Consider the following 18,470-nt stretch of genomic DNA (forward strand, 5'->3'; position numbering starts at 1 on the left):
CATCTCACCTCTTTCATCTTGAAATCATTTTGCCTCATCCTATCACTCCATGCCCATGTAAAATGTGCTTCCCTGGCTCTCCTGTAACCCCATCAGGTACTGGCAGGTGGTCCAAGTTCTGCCTAGAACTTTCTTTTCTCTAGGCTGAGCAAGCCCAACTCTCAGTCTGTCTCATAGGAGAGGTGCTCCAGCCTTCTGATCTTTGTGACCCATGTCAATACCAGAAGTGGAGAACAGTCAGCAGAACTCCTAGACTTATGGTAAATACAGAAAAGCCACAAATGGGATGGGGACACACACATTCATCTCACACAGCTTCCAGAGTCTCCCTTGCAGATAGCTGCAGCTGGATCTGCCACCCTACCTTATTCTTCACAGTCAGCAGAGAGAAAAGGCACTTCTCCTCCTTTGTTTCATCTCACTTGGTGCAGCCAGGGTTTAGGGCAGGACACACTGGGCTCAGGTTCCTCTAACCATATGGATTGGATCCATCCTGTCTATAGAGGGAACCCTATAGATGCCTTTGCCCTTGTCTTTGCTACGCCCCAGGGATGAGATGTTCAGGTGCACTGTGTGTGATGGCTGCTCTGTACGGGCAGGGAATGGCACACGGTTGTTGTGAGGATAGGGGAAAAATCAGACCTTCTCCTCTTCTTTCTACAGGAAAATGGAAATAGTTTACCTGAAATCACTGGATTTATAGCTATTTTTGTATTTGTATATGAGAGGATTGTTCCTACCATGTTACTTCCATTTTCTCTTCCTGGTGGAGAACATCCCCTCTTGTTATCATCCTAATGTATTTTAGGACTCTTACATGGGAAATAAGATTAATTAATGTATTGGTTTTAATATTTTTTTATATTATTGTATTTTTTGATATTGCTATTTATATGTAAACAAATAAGACAGTTCTTTCACCAAACACATTAACATGGAGATGATAAGAAAAAAATTGCTGTTGCAACAACCTGGTGCCCCACAGACCTCTTATATGCAGCTTCTAGCCTGCCTTGTAGGATCAGAGTCCACTTGGGAAGATGTCTGAATGCAAAGCAGGAAACTCCAATGCCCATTTCCATGTGTTTTCCTGATCTTGGCAAGAAACTTGAAGGAGATTGGTCCTGCTCCAGACTTTGTTCTCTCTCATCTGCCTCTGGCCACAAAGATCACATGCTATACTTGTGGTATCATGAGCATTTTGACAGCAAAAAACTAAGATATGACAAGAATGGGATTATGAGATTGACCACAGGATAAAGAGAAACTGGGCTGGGAGGATATAAGCTTCTTAACCAAACACAAATAGCTGAAATAATAGAAAAGGGAATATAGAAAATAACTGATCATGTAAATTGCTTTTTGCAGGAGTACTCTCCCTTGATAAATTTTCCCCAGGATGAAAATGTAGAGGGAATTGGAAAATATACTTCCAAGGAAAGAAATAATCCTACAGTAGCAGAAAGGTAGACTAGATGCCCTGGTTTTTTTTGTCTCTGGCATAAACTCAAATCTCAGACTTCTTTGATACAGGGAAAACCCCTTTATGAGCAGTTTTTCTTTGCAGCTTCATGGATTTTACTACTGAAAAAAAAAATTGATATGTTTTTATCAGGCTTGGAGAGGAAAGAGAAAGCTGCATCTTTCCCATCTGTGTTAGCCAAAGAACAGTGCAGATGTCCACTGCCATCAGACAACAAACAGGAAGGAAGGAAATCAATTTCTTCTACTGGCCAAAGAGTGCCTGAAGATCTTCTTGCTGGTCTGTGTCTTACAGTCACTGCCAGAGAAGTGGGTTTGAATAACTTGACGTTTATGGGTCCTGTTTTATCCACAAGAAAGCATTGGGTACATATTTGATGATCCCAGCAGGTACGTTCCCATGCTGCTCTGCCTGGGCTTTTCTGTGCAGCTGAGTGACAGAAATGACAACGTGCTCCCACAGCAATACATTTTTTTTTTAATCGCTTTCTTTTTTGCATAATGGAATTGACTGATAGGACATGCTCTTCACCCTGTTGTTACAGATAAACCTGTTTAACTGGCTCCTCTTCCACAGGGAAGCACCCTAAGGTGATGCAGGTCCCTTATAGTTTCCCTGAACTTTTCTTCATCACCAGCAGTGGGGATGATGGTACTGCTGTTGAACTTCTGGAGAACATCATCCTCCTTCCAAGCCAAATTAAATACAAAATTATTTAAAATCTTCCAAGTTACATACTTAGACTTTGCAGTTGGTTTTCAGCCTGTCTTCAGGACAGTGAATGACTCCACTGAGAGTGCAGTGCAGCAAACACATTGCTGGATCAATTCACAGGAGTGCAGGGGAATTGTAGAGCCTGGACAGTGACTGAATGACAGGTAGAAGGTTAAATACGTAAATATTTATATCATTCCAGTTTTGCCAAGTCAAGGTAAATACAAGAATGGAAGAGAAACATGGAAGTAGCCACATGCCTTTGCTTCAGAAGTATTTAAATTTCAGCAACCGAGTTTGCAGACAGGTATTTTTGAAGAGGGTTTAATCAGAAAGTGTCATCTGAAATTACACTGTCTGTTTTTCTACCTTGATGGCCAAAACAAAAGGAGATGATGGAGCTGAGGCACTCAGACTGCAGCCCACCGTGGCAGGGGATGTGTTTCCCTGCCTTCACCAAGAGCCCCTGCCTAGTCCTCTCAGCAGCTTGCTGAGCTGAGGGAACGAGGGGGAGCTAGGGGAGCTAGGAATTAGCTTCACAGCTTCATGCCTCTCTGCTCTTCACTTGCTGCGACTGTAGAATTGGTGCAGCACTGTGCAATACCTGGCCTGCTACCTTCATGCTGCAGTTCTGCTCAGGATGGGCTGAAGCATCCCATGCTCTCCTCTCATCTGGTAAAGGTTGCCTGGTTATAAAGGTTGGCCAATACTGGCCTGGGACATGGAGTACCAGATTGACATGAAAAAGGACCTCCTGGATACTTGGCTGGGTTTGACAAGTCATGGATGACACCTTTAGTCATATCATTTAGTTTTATGTAGTTCTGCAAGGAGCACAGAGTTGGACTCGATGATCCTTATGGGTCCCTTACAACTGGAGATACTCTATAATTCTGTGTGAGTTACTTGGTCTTCATTGCTAAGAGCCCTACCTTTCAGCTGTTTGTGATAGACTGAACTGCCAAGACTGCAGTTGCCTAAACAGCAACCGGCACCACCAGAGGTGGAGGTGACTTCAGCTCTTCAGTACCTCCTGTGATGCCAAACTGCTCCCATCATCTACAGGCATCCCAGGCAGAGTCCTCCAGGTGCCTCTGGGAGGCACCTGTCCTTAAGGCTGGATGAATCTCATCCTTTGTGCCTTACAATGGGATAACTACAGTTACAGGCTGTGGAAAGGCACTAACAAGGGAAGCAACCCATGGAAGCAGGCTGTGTTCTCATGAGGGTGAATGCTTAACGTTGTTATGCTAAAGGAGTTGGGGTTTCTTTGAGTGCATCTGTCATTTCATTCCTAACCTCAAAGACCAAAAAAGTGACCTGCTTTCAGGGACTGGCTGATCAATGTCACTGGAAAGCAGATTTCTTTTGAAGAGGATCCACATGGACAGACAAACCTGCCACTGCTTTTGGGAACTGAATGTCTTTAGTTTGCTTTTACTTCAACTGAAAGCATTGCATTAGCAACCAGGAGGACTGGATATTATTAGCAGCCTTTTACAGGAAATGTGGTGTGTCATGGGTTGAGCATATATTTTTCTGGAAAAATGCAGTGTACAGTGAAATGGGGGGGATAAGCAAACAGAAAGTGCTTGTACTGCAGTTCACTCTGTTTGAATGCCCAGCAATACACCTCTGAGGTTACCTGCTCATAAAGGAAGGAGGCAGTTATAGTTGAGATTTATTTTTGTCTAAAAGCATGAAGTGCAAATATTTTTTTGTGCAAAATGTCACCTGCCTTTCTGGGAAGCAAAAAACATTGCCCTAATAATCCCTGGTAAATAACAACACTAGGAATGTTACCACCTATTATAGACACCTGCGGGTATATCTGCAAAGGCTTACATAACTGCAGTTTGACATCTTAAATAATTATGAAAAAGTAAAATATGGCATTTCAAACAAATTTTTCTGTGAACAGCAGAATTAATGAAGAATGGGAAGAAATTCAGCTTCAGAAAAACTCTAGGTGCCTCCATGGAGGCACCTTCACTATTGATGGATAGCGAAGATGTCTGGGCTACCACTACAGCCTGCAAAGACCTAGAACTTGACTAAGTTTTGTCTAATGCCATCCTGGCCTCAAACTAGACAAAGCTCTGCCATAACAGTGTGTCATGCCAGCTGGTTGTCTCAGGATGACTTGGGCGTAAGGCCAGTTGACTAGATGACTATTTATTGGCTGCTGCATGCAGTCCTAACATGGTCACCAGCATTTGATCAGGCTCCATTGTCTACATTATGAATTTGTTTTCATTCAGATGGGGCTTAAAGATCTCATTAGACCCTGAAGCTGTGGTGTTTGAGTGTGGAGGCAGCTGCCATCTTTAGGGATTGAATTCCCTAAATGCCACCAGTCTGTTGCCTGCTGCAATACCCCCTCACACTCCTGCTGGAGATCTGGGAGGATACGTATCTCCTGCAGGTCTGGTGCAGATGTCTCAGGTAACATCAAAGAGTAGTGGACACCCCTGTAAAAGTAACTGAATTGAACATCTGAAGACCAGAATATTTTCATTCTGAATTTCTTTATTCCCTCCCTTTCTCCAGCTCCTTCCCACGTCCCTAAGTAGCCACCGGGAAGAAAACACATGCTGTGGCTTGTTCCAAGCTCTGTGCTGGTGACCTGGGCAGTGTCTGTTCTCTACATGCTTAACTTCAGGGCACATGTAGAGATGTGGTTATCTCTGAGAATCTATACTTCTATCAAACTCAGTTGAAAACTGTTAAAGTGGTTCTCCCTGTGCCTCCATCACTGATGGGCTCCCATCTGCTTGGCAGTCTCTCCAGGCCTCTGGTTTTCAGCTACCTATCAGACCACATCACTTGCAATACCTCTGAGTGGGATATGAAATGAAAGATTGATTGATACCAGACCCACCACAGTGATTAAGAGGAGACCCACACAAGCTGTCAGTGACACTCCAGTATGATGGGCCAGCTCAGAAACAATTAGCTTTAATCTCACTTTACTTCAGAGCAGGGTAGTGCTCCGTGCAACAATAGTTTATTCAGTAGTTCATAATGGACGTGGGCATCTGCTGTGCCACCAACTGCTTTCGTTTATAATCACAGTGATTGCAAAGAGTACTTTACAAAACAGTCCTGACAGGACACTTCAAATGCAGTCACCGGAGTGATTAAGACTGGGCTAGTTTTCAAAATTCCAGTTCATGTATTCTGAATATTTGAAATAAGGTAGAACAGGGCAGGGGCTGGGGGGGGAGGTGTGGATTATAGCAAAACCTTGTGTGTCTCAATGGCTCAGTACTGTTTATATTGTTTGTTTTGGGCTAGCAGATTTTATCAATTTAAAATACTATCAGAAAGGCATAAGCCGGGGGCCTTACAAGTGTTTCTGGTGGCATTAAGAGATCACAGAGAAAATATCTTCATAAAATCCATTTTATTGCTAAAACAGCAGAAGTGCTGCAGCATTGGTCTCTTCCTTGAAGTGCCAGAGAACTGGCACCCACATGCCTGGTAGAGGCAGCAGGGGAGTTGATGCCAGGCAATTTGGTTCTAGTTTATTCTGAGTAAAAACATTACAGCTGATGTTGGTTAGTGCCATCCTTGTGCCATTTCCATCCTCCCAGGTATCTACCTCCAGTCTGACCCTCTGCCCATGTCATTCCAGCATGAAAGTTCTAATTCAGTCTTCTCAGATCACGAGCAGGTGTGATGACCCATACACAGCAGCTGATGATCAGGCTGCAAGATATATTATTGAGAATAGCCTTTGAGAAGAAGCTGGTTTTATTTATTTTATATAACTGGAGGTTTTTTTCATTTGTGTCTAATCTTGCTGGGCACTACCAAGAAAGCCAGACAGTTCTGAAGCTGCAGAACAAGAGGAAGCCTAGATTCCAGATCAGTTTCAGTCTTCTCATGCATCTGTAAAAATCTTCAAATACTTTTATTTCCAGGACCAAACTTATTTTGAGGGTGAGCTTTGGTCAGATTTGACCAGGATCCCATTGATCCTGGTTTTGATGGCTTGTTTTTGCCTGGAGGGAAAAGGGTTTGAAACTCTGTGACCTCTTAGATGTTTATTCACAGTCAGGATAGATTTTTTTCATGGCCCAGAGCATGTTTAAATCAAAATTATCTGTGAAAACACATAAAAATGTTTGGAATGTTTCCAAATGTACTATTTCGATTAAGTCCCATGTATATGTATATTACTATCATAGAATGGTAAAATGGTTTGTATTGGAAGGGGCTTTTAAAGGTCATCTAGTCCAAGCCCCCTGCAGTGGGCAAGGACATACCAAACTAGATTGGGTTGATCAGAGCCCCATCCAACCTGTCCTTGAATGTTTCAAGGGATGGGGCATCTCCCACCTTTCTGGGCATCCCATGCCAGTGTCTCACCACCCTCACTGTAAACTATTTCGTCCTTATATCTAGTCTAAGCCTCCCCTCCTTTCATTTAAAACCATTATGCCTTGTCCTGTTGCAATAGGCCCTATTAAAAAGTCTGTCCCTGTCTATGTTATAGCCACCTTTCAGGTACTGAAAGGTTGCAGCAACATCCCCCCAGCACCTTCTCCACACTGAACAACCCCAACTCTCTCAGACTTTCTTCCTAGGAGAGGTCCTCCAGCCCTCTGATCATCTTTGTGGCCTCCTCTGGACTTGCTCCAAGAGCTCCATGTCCTTCTTGTGTTGGGGACATGGTACTCCAGGTGGGGTCTCATGAGAGAGGAGTAGAGGATGAGAATCACCTCCCTCCACCTGCTGGCCCTGCTGCTTTTGGTACAGCCCAGGACACAGTTGGATTTCTGGGATGCAAGCTCACATTACCAGCTCATGTCCAGCTTTTCATGCACCCTCAAGTCCTTCTCCACAGGGCTGTTCTCAATCCTTTCATCCCTTGACCTGTACTGATACCAGATGTAGGACCTTGCTCTTGGCCTTGCCAGACCTCATGAGGTTCACGTGGGCCCACTTCTTGAGCTTGTCCAGGTCTCTATATGTTATGCATGAATGTATGAAATATAAATACTCAGTGTAAATATACTTACACTGAGTAAAAAACAAAGAGGTCCATAAACATTCTTCCCATGTCTTTATCTACATGGAAGCAGTACCTTTCTGAATGTTAATTACCATTATAATTAATTATTTTCTCCAAGATGGAAAACTGGCAATTACAGGAAATTCATCATGCCACCACTTAGGAGAACATTTACGTGATATAGATTCCAATGAAAATTTTATCACGTAATCTGTCTCTGAGCTTTGCCTTTTCTTTACCACACTTTAGGATGTTGCAAGGGGAAAGGGACTGTCAGAGTGTGTTCTTGTCTACGGACCTAAAATTAATGTGCTCAGAAATGTCTGCAGACCTCCTTCTTCTGTTGAAACCACCTATAAATAGAAGGAGTTCCACAAACACAGGTGGTGTTATGGCAGCACAGATGAGATGAGACTCAGACCCTCCAGCTTCCAGAACCAAACCATTGTCCTCCACAATTAAAGGCCATTGATTTCCTTTCAAACTTTATTCTTTTCAGGTGCTCAACCTGTTCCTTGCCTTGCTGCTCAGCTCCTTCAGTGCTGACAACCTTTCAGCACCCGATGAGGATGGGGAGATGAACAACCTGCAGCTCGCTTTTGCTCGGATCCACAGGGGTCTCCAGTACATGAAACACACCCTGTGGAATTTTTGCTGCAATGTCCTCCGGCACCCCAAGACAACAGCTGAAAAGAAGGCAATGATGAAACTTGCAGCCCAGACTACAGGTGCCCTTAACAATTGTGTGAACAGTCACACAACTGCTGAGCTTGGCAAAGACATGGAGAATTACAAAGAGAACCACGCTGAGGATGGGATGAATAAAAATGGGGAGAAACACCTAGGAATTACGGACAATGATGATTTTATGACCAATCCTGACCTGTCCATTTGTGTACCTATTGCTGTGGGAGAGTCTGATATCGAGGAGGAAGATGAGGAGCAGAGCACCTTCACGGAAATGGATCAGGTAGGCAACCAAAATGTTTGCTAGTTGCTGGTTATTAAGATGGCCTTGATCTGGATCCATGGCTCATGATGCAAATGTCCTATGACCTAATCCTGCCCTTGATATGTTTTTATGTTGTTAACTTCAGAAGAAGTTACACGTGCATATCTAAGAGCAAAATTCAGTCTCCAACAAGCAGTGTTCCCTTTGTATTCTTCATGTTTGCCTAGACTGATTCTTCTAACCAGAACAACTAAACACTTTCTCACACAGGAAGCTATTTGTTTTGGTTTGGGTTTTGTTTTTGTTCTTTATTATTTATTGTTATTTGTTTCAGCTGAATCATGGGAATGTTACAGAACAAATCTTACATCTTCTGACTGCAACAGGGGATTTTCTCTGTGCAAAAATGGGCAATGGCATGGGTTGATTTGTGCAGCAAGAGGCAAGGGCCAGGTTGTTCTCTTAAAAATATGAGGCAGAGGCTGATATGACAAAGCACAAGAGGAAGTAAGAGGATACGAAGTTTTATGTATTCAAACAGGAAAAATAGTTATTTACCTCTTCTGTGTTGTGACACTTCAGATTTTCATCTTCTTCAAGAGTGTTCATAGTAAAGGTTAAAAAGTTCTGTGTGGTTCAAAATGTTGGTGAAAAATGAAAATGGAAAGTACTTATGGTAATCCTTTTTTTTCTCTCTTGTTGCCCCCTCCCCTTTCTACCAGCTTTATCTCTTGGCTCCATGCCATAGCTAGTTAATATTTGCCAGACACTCCAGCCTTGATCCAGCATCCTCTGATGCTGGTTGGGACCTGCAGAGTTCAGCAGGACCTGGATCAAAGCTCAGGTATTGGATCCAGCTGCCAGAAGGGATGCCAAGTCTTCTGGTTGAGGGGAAGAATGTTTGAAGCAAAACTGTCTTTAGAGAAGGGCTGTCCTTAGAAAGAACAAACTGGCTGCTAAACATTAATTTTTCCTGCTTCGTTGTGGAAATCTTTACAGTGTTGGTGCATCCACTCACCAGCAAGTCTTGCACACTGAGCATTCCCTTTGGGACCAAAAGGCCAAGGGGTCAGAAAACTTTATCATCAAACCCCACTGTCCAGACAGACACCTAGCTAAAAACAACAACAAAGAAATCTGAAATTTCTGAAAATAAAGACTTCTAAGGAATTTTCTGTATTTTTTTTTTTTAGGGAATACTGTGGAGCAGTGTGGGCAGCACAGAAAATATCTATTTTTTATTTTGAAGTCCTTTTCTATTCCAAGCTTTGCATTAGTTAAATCTACAATCAGAGTACACTTGAAGAGTGAATTATGAATACAGTAGTTGAGTTTCTTCATATTAGCCAATCTGCAAATACTGACCAATACAAATGCATTTAATAGTGTGTAAATGTGCTTAATTCAGGAATTTTGGTTCAGTTTTAGTGTTGGTTTTTTTTCCTTTTGGCCTTTAAAGATATCCACATCTTTCTGCTATATTTGACAGAGGGTAACAACCTTAAAATCTCTCAGATTTTTCCTTCACAATGCAAAGCAAAGGTTTGTTGAAACTTTGCACACAGGCATCTATGAAGTCTGGAATTATGTGTGTGTGAGTTTATGTGCACATGTGTGTGTGCTGCATCATCTTATCCCACCTTCCTCAAGATAAATAACAATGTTCACAATTGCAAGCTAAACTGCAGCACAGCTGTGTAAGGTTTGGGATTTTTAGATCTTGTGGAGGGTTTGGGATTTTTACATCTTCCTGTGCCTTAGAAGCATAGAAATGTTGATTTTTATTTAGCTGCACAGTGTGTCTATCTAAGTGCTGATGTGTGTATTAGTAGGCAGAAGAGGTAGCCATCCATTTTATGATGTAGAGGAAGTAAATGTGAAATTAGACCTTTAGTGAGATCTATTAGAGTCATAAGGGAGAGCACTTACATAGAAAAATAGGCATTTTAGTGAAGTAGAACATTATGAATGAAAGTTGACCAGAAAATATTAAGAAAACTTCTTCTAATAATTTCAGTAATATTGAAAATTATCATAAATAATACAAACTTCAAGTATTCCAAAACAAAATAGAAGGAAACAAAACTCAGCAGGAGAACCAAACCAAAATGCTCTTTTCACACTGTAACTTTTCATGAAATTAGAGTAACATTGTCACATTACCCCAAGATGTGAGGATTGTAGTGCAATAATAGATTTCTCTGCTAGTGTGTGCATGAAATAGAAGGGATGGAGTTGAGAAATGTAATAATTAGCTTTGTCATTAGTGTTTTCCAGCCTTTGACAAACAGCTGCTGCAGCTCACTGCTATTCCTCTGTGCACAGCCCTGATCAATGGGGTTTGAACTTTCTCCACAAGCCTGAGGGGTCTGCTGCCCAAAAGGTCCAAACAAGAAATAAGTTCAGATATCCAGCAGTTTTGTCAGATTTCTAGAGTGGAAAACGTGTGCATGTGAGGGGCTTCCAACTCGAAGACACAAAATACATGGGCATAATGAAGAAACAAAAATAGGAAAAAGCTCAACAGCAGAAATTGTAATTGTGTAATAAGATTTGCATTTTCTTTCCTGCAGCAACCTAAGAAAATTTTTTCAGTTGTAAATGTCTGTAAGGAGCAGAGCCACGAGAAAGCAGATCCTGATTGATTCAAAGATCTGTAATTTTTAATGGTGCCCATTCCAAAGAAATGATCACTGGAGCAGCATCAAAATATAGGTTACTACAGAAGATACTACAGCACCTGGAAGTCAGGATGAAATCCCAGTTCCCTGGATTTAGAGTTGTGAGCATTACAGCTTACTAACTTCTGTATCAAAGGCAGCTCTGTGAGACTCTGGGGAATAAATCCTTCCCTCCAGGATGGCCACCATAACCATGGCAGAGCTCACAAGGGAAGAACAAACTGAACAAGAACAAAATTTACATGACGACTGCCCTGAAAGGGCACAATTATGGTGAAGTATCTTTTTGTGAGGAGGGCATCATACAGAAAGGAAAGAAAACTACCAAGGGCATGCTAAACAGTCTAACTTTCCCCTAATTATGATCCATATTTTTACATATTTAAATATTTTAGCATGTACAAAGAGAACGTGTATGTATATTTACTTCTCAGGAGAAGATAATTACCCTGCTTCACTTGAGGTTTGGCTGACCTGGAATCCAGCAGCCCTTTGAAAACATTACCAGAACTTGCCTTACTCATGCATGTAGATTTTGGTGCAATAGAATGGGAGAAAATTCAAAAGGAGTTGCATGAGCAGGGACTATATGTATAAAAGCCTCTGAAGTACACGGCTAGGTAAATCTACACAATCCTTACACATCCTTTATGCTTCCTTTGTCAGTTGGAGATCCTGGACTATTTTCTGTTCATTGGGCATCCCATTGACATGAGTTCTGAGCCATCCATCATGATGGAGAGGCTAAAGGGAGGCTGGTCTCAAGGAGAAGAACAAAGTTGTTGATTCTGGTTGGGTATATTAGGGTGCTGATCAGCTCAGTTTCCAGCTCCTGTACCAGTGCCAGGCTCTTCCCAGAAAGTCAGAAAGCTACTTTAACATAAGTCTTTGCGGCTCTGAAAAATGGTCCCCACAGTGTAATACACAGCAATTTGAAATTTCAGATGATGAGAAACCCTTCTGTGATGGCACATTTTCCTCTGAGTAGTAGAAATGTCATAAGTTTAAATTTCAGTTACCATTTCTATTATCAAAGCTTACACTGGCAGCAGCCATCTTCCTGAGAGCCACCAATTTGTGGCATTGTCACTGAGAAGGTTTCGAAGGAGCAAGGTAACCTGATAGCTTCTAAATCTCCTTTGATTACTGAGATACAAGTAAGATGCTCTGAAGGCTCAGGGAGGCAGGAGACACATGCCTGTAGCCCACATGTGTGGTGAAAGGATCAGGAAGAAAAGCTGAACAGTAAAAAGTCAGCAGCAGTGCAAGAAGTTGACAAAAGAGGAGTGAGAAAGGACCACTTTGAAATTCATTAATTCATCTTTATTGTGTGGCATGTGTGTTGATGCCAGTCACCACAATGTTTTTGCTAAAGTCTTTACCTAACCTCTTCCTTGCCCTGCTCAGTGCTGGGGAAGCTTTGCCCTATTAGTCCTCAAGACTTTTTCAAGATTTGATGAGAACTTTAACCTTTATAATAGGAACAAGAACAATCACAACAAAAATATCATCCACCCAGGCATACACCACTCATAGTGTCCAAATAAGCTTCTGGTACATGAAAACTGTCATCCATTTTAGTCTGCCTTTGAGATATGTTTTTCTAAATATTTCTACCAGAAGAAAAGCTCCCAAAAGCTCAGCAGCACCAAAGCAACATGCTTGTCACATCTCAAATTTCTTTTGGGTTCACATTGGGTTCATATTTTGGTTTCCTAAATCCTTAGACTGTAAAATTATTTTCTTGAACCTCAGTAGAGTGTCTTAAAATTGCTTATAGTCCCATCTTTTCATAGGTGATATCAACTTTCAGTCTCCCAAAGGAGTAAAAAACAGGTTATGGGGGACAGTAAGATGATGGGACAATTCTAGGAGATCAACCCTACAAGAACTTACCTGAAGTTTAATTACATTGAAAGTTTCAGGCATCAGAGCAGTTTGTACTGTTTGCATTAGATATTTAAGTCCAAAGCTTAAATCTTCAAAATTTTGGTATTGCTTAACCTTCAGGGTTCCCTCAGCTGTAGCCCAGAAAGGTATGTGCCTGTTTCACAGTGACATCAATTTGTGGTTCAGAGGAATTCTGTGAATAATAAACTAAAAGGAGGTTCCAAATGGATAACTCTGGGTGTCCCATTAAGTCCCTATAATATGGTGTTCTGCACTTATGTTGTTGAATTTTCTCTTGTTCCCATTACCCCAGACTTCAGTGATGTTCAGGTCTTTCTGCACACTACCTGGATCCTTTTTTGCACTGATGAGTCAGGACATTTTATTAGTTCAACCTAAAGAAATGTCTCTACTCTCTTCTTGTTGTTTGATTCAACCCAACTGGGTTGTTACGGCTTTCTTCTTAGATTTGATTGCTACATGTCCTCCTTCACCCCAACTACTCCCTCAGCTTGATCTGTGCCACTGACAAGATGGTCCAACCTTCAGTGGCAAGTGGCTCTTGGCCACAGGAGTCTGAAAAAGCCTCTCACCTTTTCTCCCTGTTCAGCAGCCCAGCCTGGTGGGGATGCAGCTTTCCATGGGGAGAACACCTTTGTACCTTCCCGTGCATCCCCGTGCCCCACCAGCAGCCCTTGCCTGCCTGTCTGCAGAAACTGCCTGCACTGATTTGTTCCAATGGAGTGGCTAATTGGGTCATATGGAAAGTGCTGGCTGCCTGCTGCCAGGATGGAGGTTTTGTGGCTTTCTTCACCCCTTTTCTTTACCACTGCCTTGCCCTGCACGGTAACCTGGTCCCAGCTTGCACCACTGCTGGTTTGTGCCATCCTGAGACTGCAAACTGGTGGAGGGCTGGTGGAGGGCATCCTCTTCCCCAGGCCTTATCCTTGGCAGTGGAAAACTTTAAATAACAGTGAGTTGTTGCTGTGGCATGCTAGGGCTCACCTTCCCATCACCTGGCAGGGAATGTTGTCTGAGAGAAGGAAACAGTTCTCCCCTTGTGTGTACCTGTGTCTGGGCTCCACCAAACCATCTCCTAGGAAAAGCAGTTTTCCAGACTTTAGATGTGGTGCTTAGGGACATGGATTAGTGATGAACTTGGTAGTGCAGGGTTAATGGTTGGACTTGATGTTCTTAAAGGTGTTTTGCAACCCAAATTTTTCTCTCGTTCAAGATGAGTAACTGCCTCTGTACACCTCAATGACACAGTTGCCACCACAATCTCTGTTCAGTGGTGGTTTCTTTATTGTCCTGGACTAGATCAAAATCCCAAGCTTTTATTCTCTTCTTCCTCACGTTTATTTCAGAACTAGTGGCTTATTGTAATTCACTCAATAAGGTGAAATTGTTTCTGATGGCTTTTTTTTCTTTTTTTATGTGTTTCTGCCAGTGAGAGATTCATCATTTTGAGGTCAAAGACAGCCATTTGGGTGATGATGTTTTAGCTTTCTCATAACACTGAGTCAAAGCCTTCAACCAATAATTTCTGCACAGAGCCTTGAAGTGCATGTTAGATATGATGCATCATTTGTCAGACACAGAAAAGAAAGAAATGTCTCAGGTAACAGAGAGTTCACCATCTGCACCTGGACATGCTCACACATCTGTTCCCTTTGTATACAGTGGAAATTTTACTGTGTAATTTCTGTGCATCGCAGAGCTGCTCCTGAGACTGAAATGGTTCTGTAGTGTAAGCTGAAACTATTGAGAATTGCTATAAAAATGCCAGTGCATAAAGATTTTGATATAAAATTGTTTGTGACAATGTCTTATGCTGCTAATAATTCTAACATCTGTAAATCAGGGGTACCAAGTCGTGTGTTTATTTGACAGGTACATTAATTCCAGCCTTTTACTGCAGGAAATAGACTTTATTGTCAGGAACCGTAATGACCTTTCAAACGCTATTTATATTCTGCCTGTTTTAAGTTCCAGTCTGTGGGACATGGTTTGGGGTTTCTTTTAGTGCAACTGGATAAAATACCTTTGGATCCTGTTGACGATTCCCCAGTTCTCAGTGACAGGAGAGCAAACACATGCATGCAGCACGCAAAAAAATCTTACAGCATTTTTCTGTCAGTTTTATTTGGGCCCATATTTTACTGTTCATTCAGCAAGATAACAGGGCTTTCTCCTTGCTGTTGGAAACATGATTTGCCTGGGTATCTCACTTTTTAAACTGTATGTTTTGCTTTGCATTTCTTGAAAATTGCATAGAACTCAATTATTTTTAAAATTTTTTTAGCAATGAAGCAGAGTAATTCTGTTATTTATTATCTTGAGAAGACAAGCAGCAAGGCCATAAGAAAAAGGAAAATGATTGTATATCACAGCAGCAGATTCAAAACCACACTTAGTGATTGTGATGATGTCTGTTTGGCAAAGTTTTACTTCACCTTTATGCAAAATGAAAGAAAATACCAGGACAGGCTGCTTTCAGAGCAGTTTTTACTGTTAGCAGCCTCTACGGAGCATCTGTGTTTTCGAGCCAGCCTTAGACTTACCCATTCTGAATTTTAAGGGTCAGATTCTAATATTTTTATCCAGGTTTAAATGTCTTCATCTTTCCATTTACCTACCAAAAAAATATTTGTGTTTATTTTGTTTCATTACGATGAGGCAGAAGGAGAAGACTCTGTATCAGGTCTCTGCTGACGTGATTTGAGCAGTCACACAGCAAACAAAGGTTTTTAGGATGCTTATTCAGTGGCAGGGAAATATATTTGTCCACAGCATAATGCCTAAGGTGCAGGAAACACAGGGACCTGATTGAAAAGAGAAAGAAGAAAAATAACTAACTAACTAACTAATAATAAAAAACAGGCAGAAAAAGAGACTGGCATTGAGGGAACTGATATCAGGCATAGCAGACTTGACAACATGCATTTGGACAAGTGCCCAGACCGTGGACTACATGTCAGTCACAGCCTACTGGGTGCCATTTCCCAGTATCCATATCCCTCCCTGGAGCAAAATGCTACCCAGAAATGAGCATTTCTCACAGTTTCTCCCTTTGGTAAAGAAAATGCCGACATTTAACATTTTTTTGGACAAAATGAACAGCGGCCAGTTCCCTGACAGCTCCTGTATGCTTGTGTCATGGTATTGAAATTATGTCCATTAATTATGGTCCAAAATAACAAAATGTAAAATAATGGTTATTTTGTTTCTACTGCCTGTAATAATGTGATCCTTCCTTAGTGATCCAAATAAGAATCCTTCCTTTGGGTGAAAGGTTGCAGGTTATTTCAGGCAGCCCCCACTCACTATACTTTGAGGCAAACTTACAAAATTTAAACTTCCATCAGAGGAGGCCATTAGTTTGAGTTCTTCGTATTATACTATGGAGAGATCCTAATTACCAAAAGAAACACAGAGTGTGATTAAACTTCAAAATGCAATTTAGCAGAAGGTATTAGCTTGAACTCTGTACAATGAACACTTATGAAACACTTTCGCTGCCTATTTAAGCCTATTGAATTGATAACAGGCTAAATTAACTTTGGCACTACATCTTTTTGCCAAGGTCTCTCACTTAGACTAATTTTAAGAGTCAACTCCTGGAATAATGAATCTGTGTTTTATTATGGGCAGCATTTTGCTGCCCAGTATGAGAAAAAATCTTCAGCCTACAAGGCAGAAGCAACTAGAAATAACACACCTTGTTCCTCTGCTGCCAAAGTTTGGACACTTGAAATGTTCTGGATTTCTCCAAGAAGAAGCACTGCTGAACTACTGTTTCCCTTCTTCAGGGATGATGTCTGGCAAAGCATCCAGTGCTTGTGCAGAGACCAGCAGTTAGTGACTGTGATGTGTCTGTCTGGCAAAGCTTTAGTTCACCTTTATTCAAAATGAGAAAAGAATACCAAAGCAGGCTGGTTCCAGGGGAAATTTTGCCATTAACAGCCTCTGCTGAGAATCTGGGGTTTCTGGCCAGTGTTAGCCTTGGCCATTATAAAATTTAAGGGCCAGATTCTGGTACTTTTATCTAGCTAAGTACTCAAAGGAGCAGTACTTAGTTTTCTACTTGCTTAGGAGAAGTATTGAAGTTTTCTTCAAAATACCCCATTACTTTCAGGGAAAAAAACGTGTTTCTTAGGTACCCAGGAGGACACGTTCTGTGGTCAGCTACATAGGTGTAACTTCAGGCTACAATGACCTTAAGTCTGACAGACAACAGCTCCATTAGAAACTCCCTTGGGGTCTGTGAATATCCTATCTGGGGTCATAATTTCATCTACCTGGGAGCTGGGACACAGGTCTGTGCTTTTTCTGAATTTGGAGTCTGTTGCATTTAACCTGATTTACTGATGTTTTTCTTCTGTGTGCATGTGTTAGTGATCTGGATTTTAATAAACAGGGTCCTTATAAAGACTGGATCATGAAAGAAAAGAAGAAAAATCTAGATGTATTTATAAGGCAAATACAAGCAGCACCTTCTAACTTGGTATTTTACTTCTTCCTTTGCACTAGATTGTTTCAGACTTTTGCATAGATGCACAGAAAGAGAAAAGACTTGGTGGGGTAAATAAGGGCTGAAAAACTGAGCAAAAATCAGTCTGTTAAGCAAGCCTGATGTCTGGTTGTTTCTTCTGAAGTGGAATAATGGACCAGGTGGTGTAGGATGGAGAACAGGGATGACTAGTCCCAAATAATCAAGTTTAGACTTTCCTTTTCCTGTTTTCATACCCTCTCTGAGGAATTTCCAGCTTTTAAACTGTGTGTGTTTTAAAGTCAGAATTCATATGCATCACAGCATGATGGTAAACACTGTACTCTGCTCAGAAACTGCACTTGTATGGCAAAATAAGGTAGCACGAGTCCTCTCTGTGTCCTAGCTGTGATCCCAGCATTGTGGTGTGGTATCACTCCAGGTTTTCCTCTGATTTCTCATTAAACTGAGTAGTAGCAATGCTGCTTTACAGAAGCAATTCATCAAACCAGGGTAGAGAAATTCTCGAATGTGCACGCTTAAAACTGACAGCTCCACACCAGCCCTCTTTTATTCCTAGCAGAATAAGTGATATTAATCTTTCCCTTCTCATATTAAGAAAGCAAGGGGATTTTTCTGATGTATTTGGTGATTTTGCTTCTTGTGCTAAATGTGAAGAAAGACAGATCCACTGGTTTTACTGGTGCTACAAGGATTTACATTTCTTTGTGGCAGGGGAGAATGAAGGTCATAAATAATCTGCTCTGGTAATAGGAACCCACAATTCATTTCCCCAGTTTGTGGTCATTTATTTCTTTCCCATTTGAGCTCAGCTTTTTCAAGGTATTTCAGAAAGACTGAGTGCAGCATAGCTGAGAGTTGTCAGCCTGACAGCTCTGCAGACTGTAGTCTCCTGTTTGCTTTACACACCAAACAGGAGCCACCCAGGCAGCAATGCAAGCTCACTCTATTTCAGCCACGCTGCAATCTGCTTGCTTCTCCTCTTATGTGGAGGTAGGATATAAACACTTTGGTTTTCACAATCATTTACTTCTTGGCTCCTTTGCAGAGGAAGGGTGCCAGTTACTAGACACAAACTGTTGCTGAGAAAGGATGCCAAGTGCTACCATGCACAGTAATTTTATGAAACCTGTATCTGTCTGCAAAGAGGAACACAAACATCAACAATTACTTTACAGAGTGAACAGTCCTCTTGTAACTATGTCACACTGAGGGAC

At 41.6% G+C, this 18,470-nt stretch overlaps 1 protein-coding gene across 7 annotated transcripts in view; it reads left to right on the forward strand.

Moving 5' to 3' along the window:
• LOC139792019 (sodium channel protein type 5 subunit alpha-like) overlaps nt 1–18,470 on the forward strand; it is a 213,132-nt gene that overhangs the window by 132,865 nt on the left and 61,797 nt on the right. For all 7 annotated transcript variants that reach the window (XM_071734645.1, XM_071734641.1, XM_071734646.1 and 4 more), the window contains one exon: nt 7,717–8,187. In XM_071734645.1, coding sequence (XP_071590746.1) covers nt 7,717–8,187 — 471 coding nt within the window. The remainder of the gene's footprint in view (nt 1–7,716; nt 8,188–18,470) is intronic.

The sequence above is a fragment of the Heliangelus exortis genome, chromosome 2 (genome assembly GCF_036169615.1).
Source record: "Heliangelus exortis chromosome 2, bHelExo1.hap1, whole genome shotgun sequence".
Taxonomy (NCBI): Eukaryota; Metazoa; Chordata; class Aves; order Apodiformes; family Trochilidae; genus Heliangelus; species Heliangelus exortis.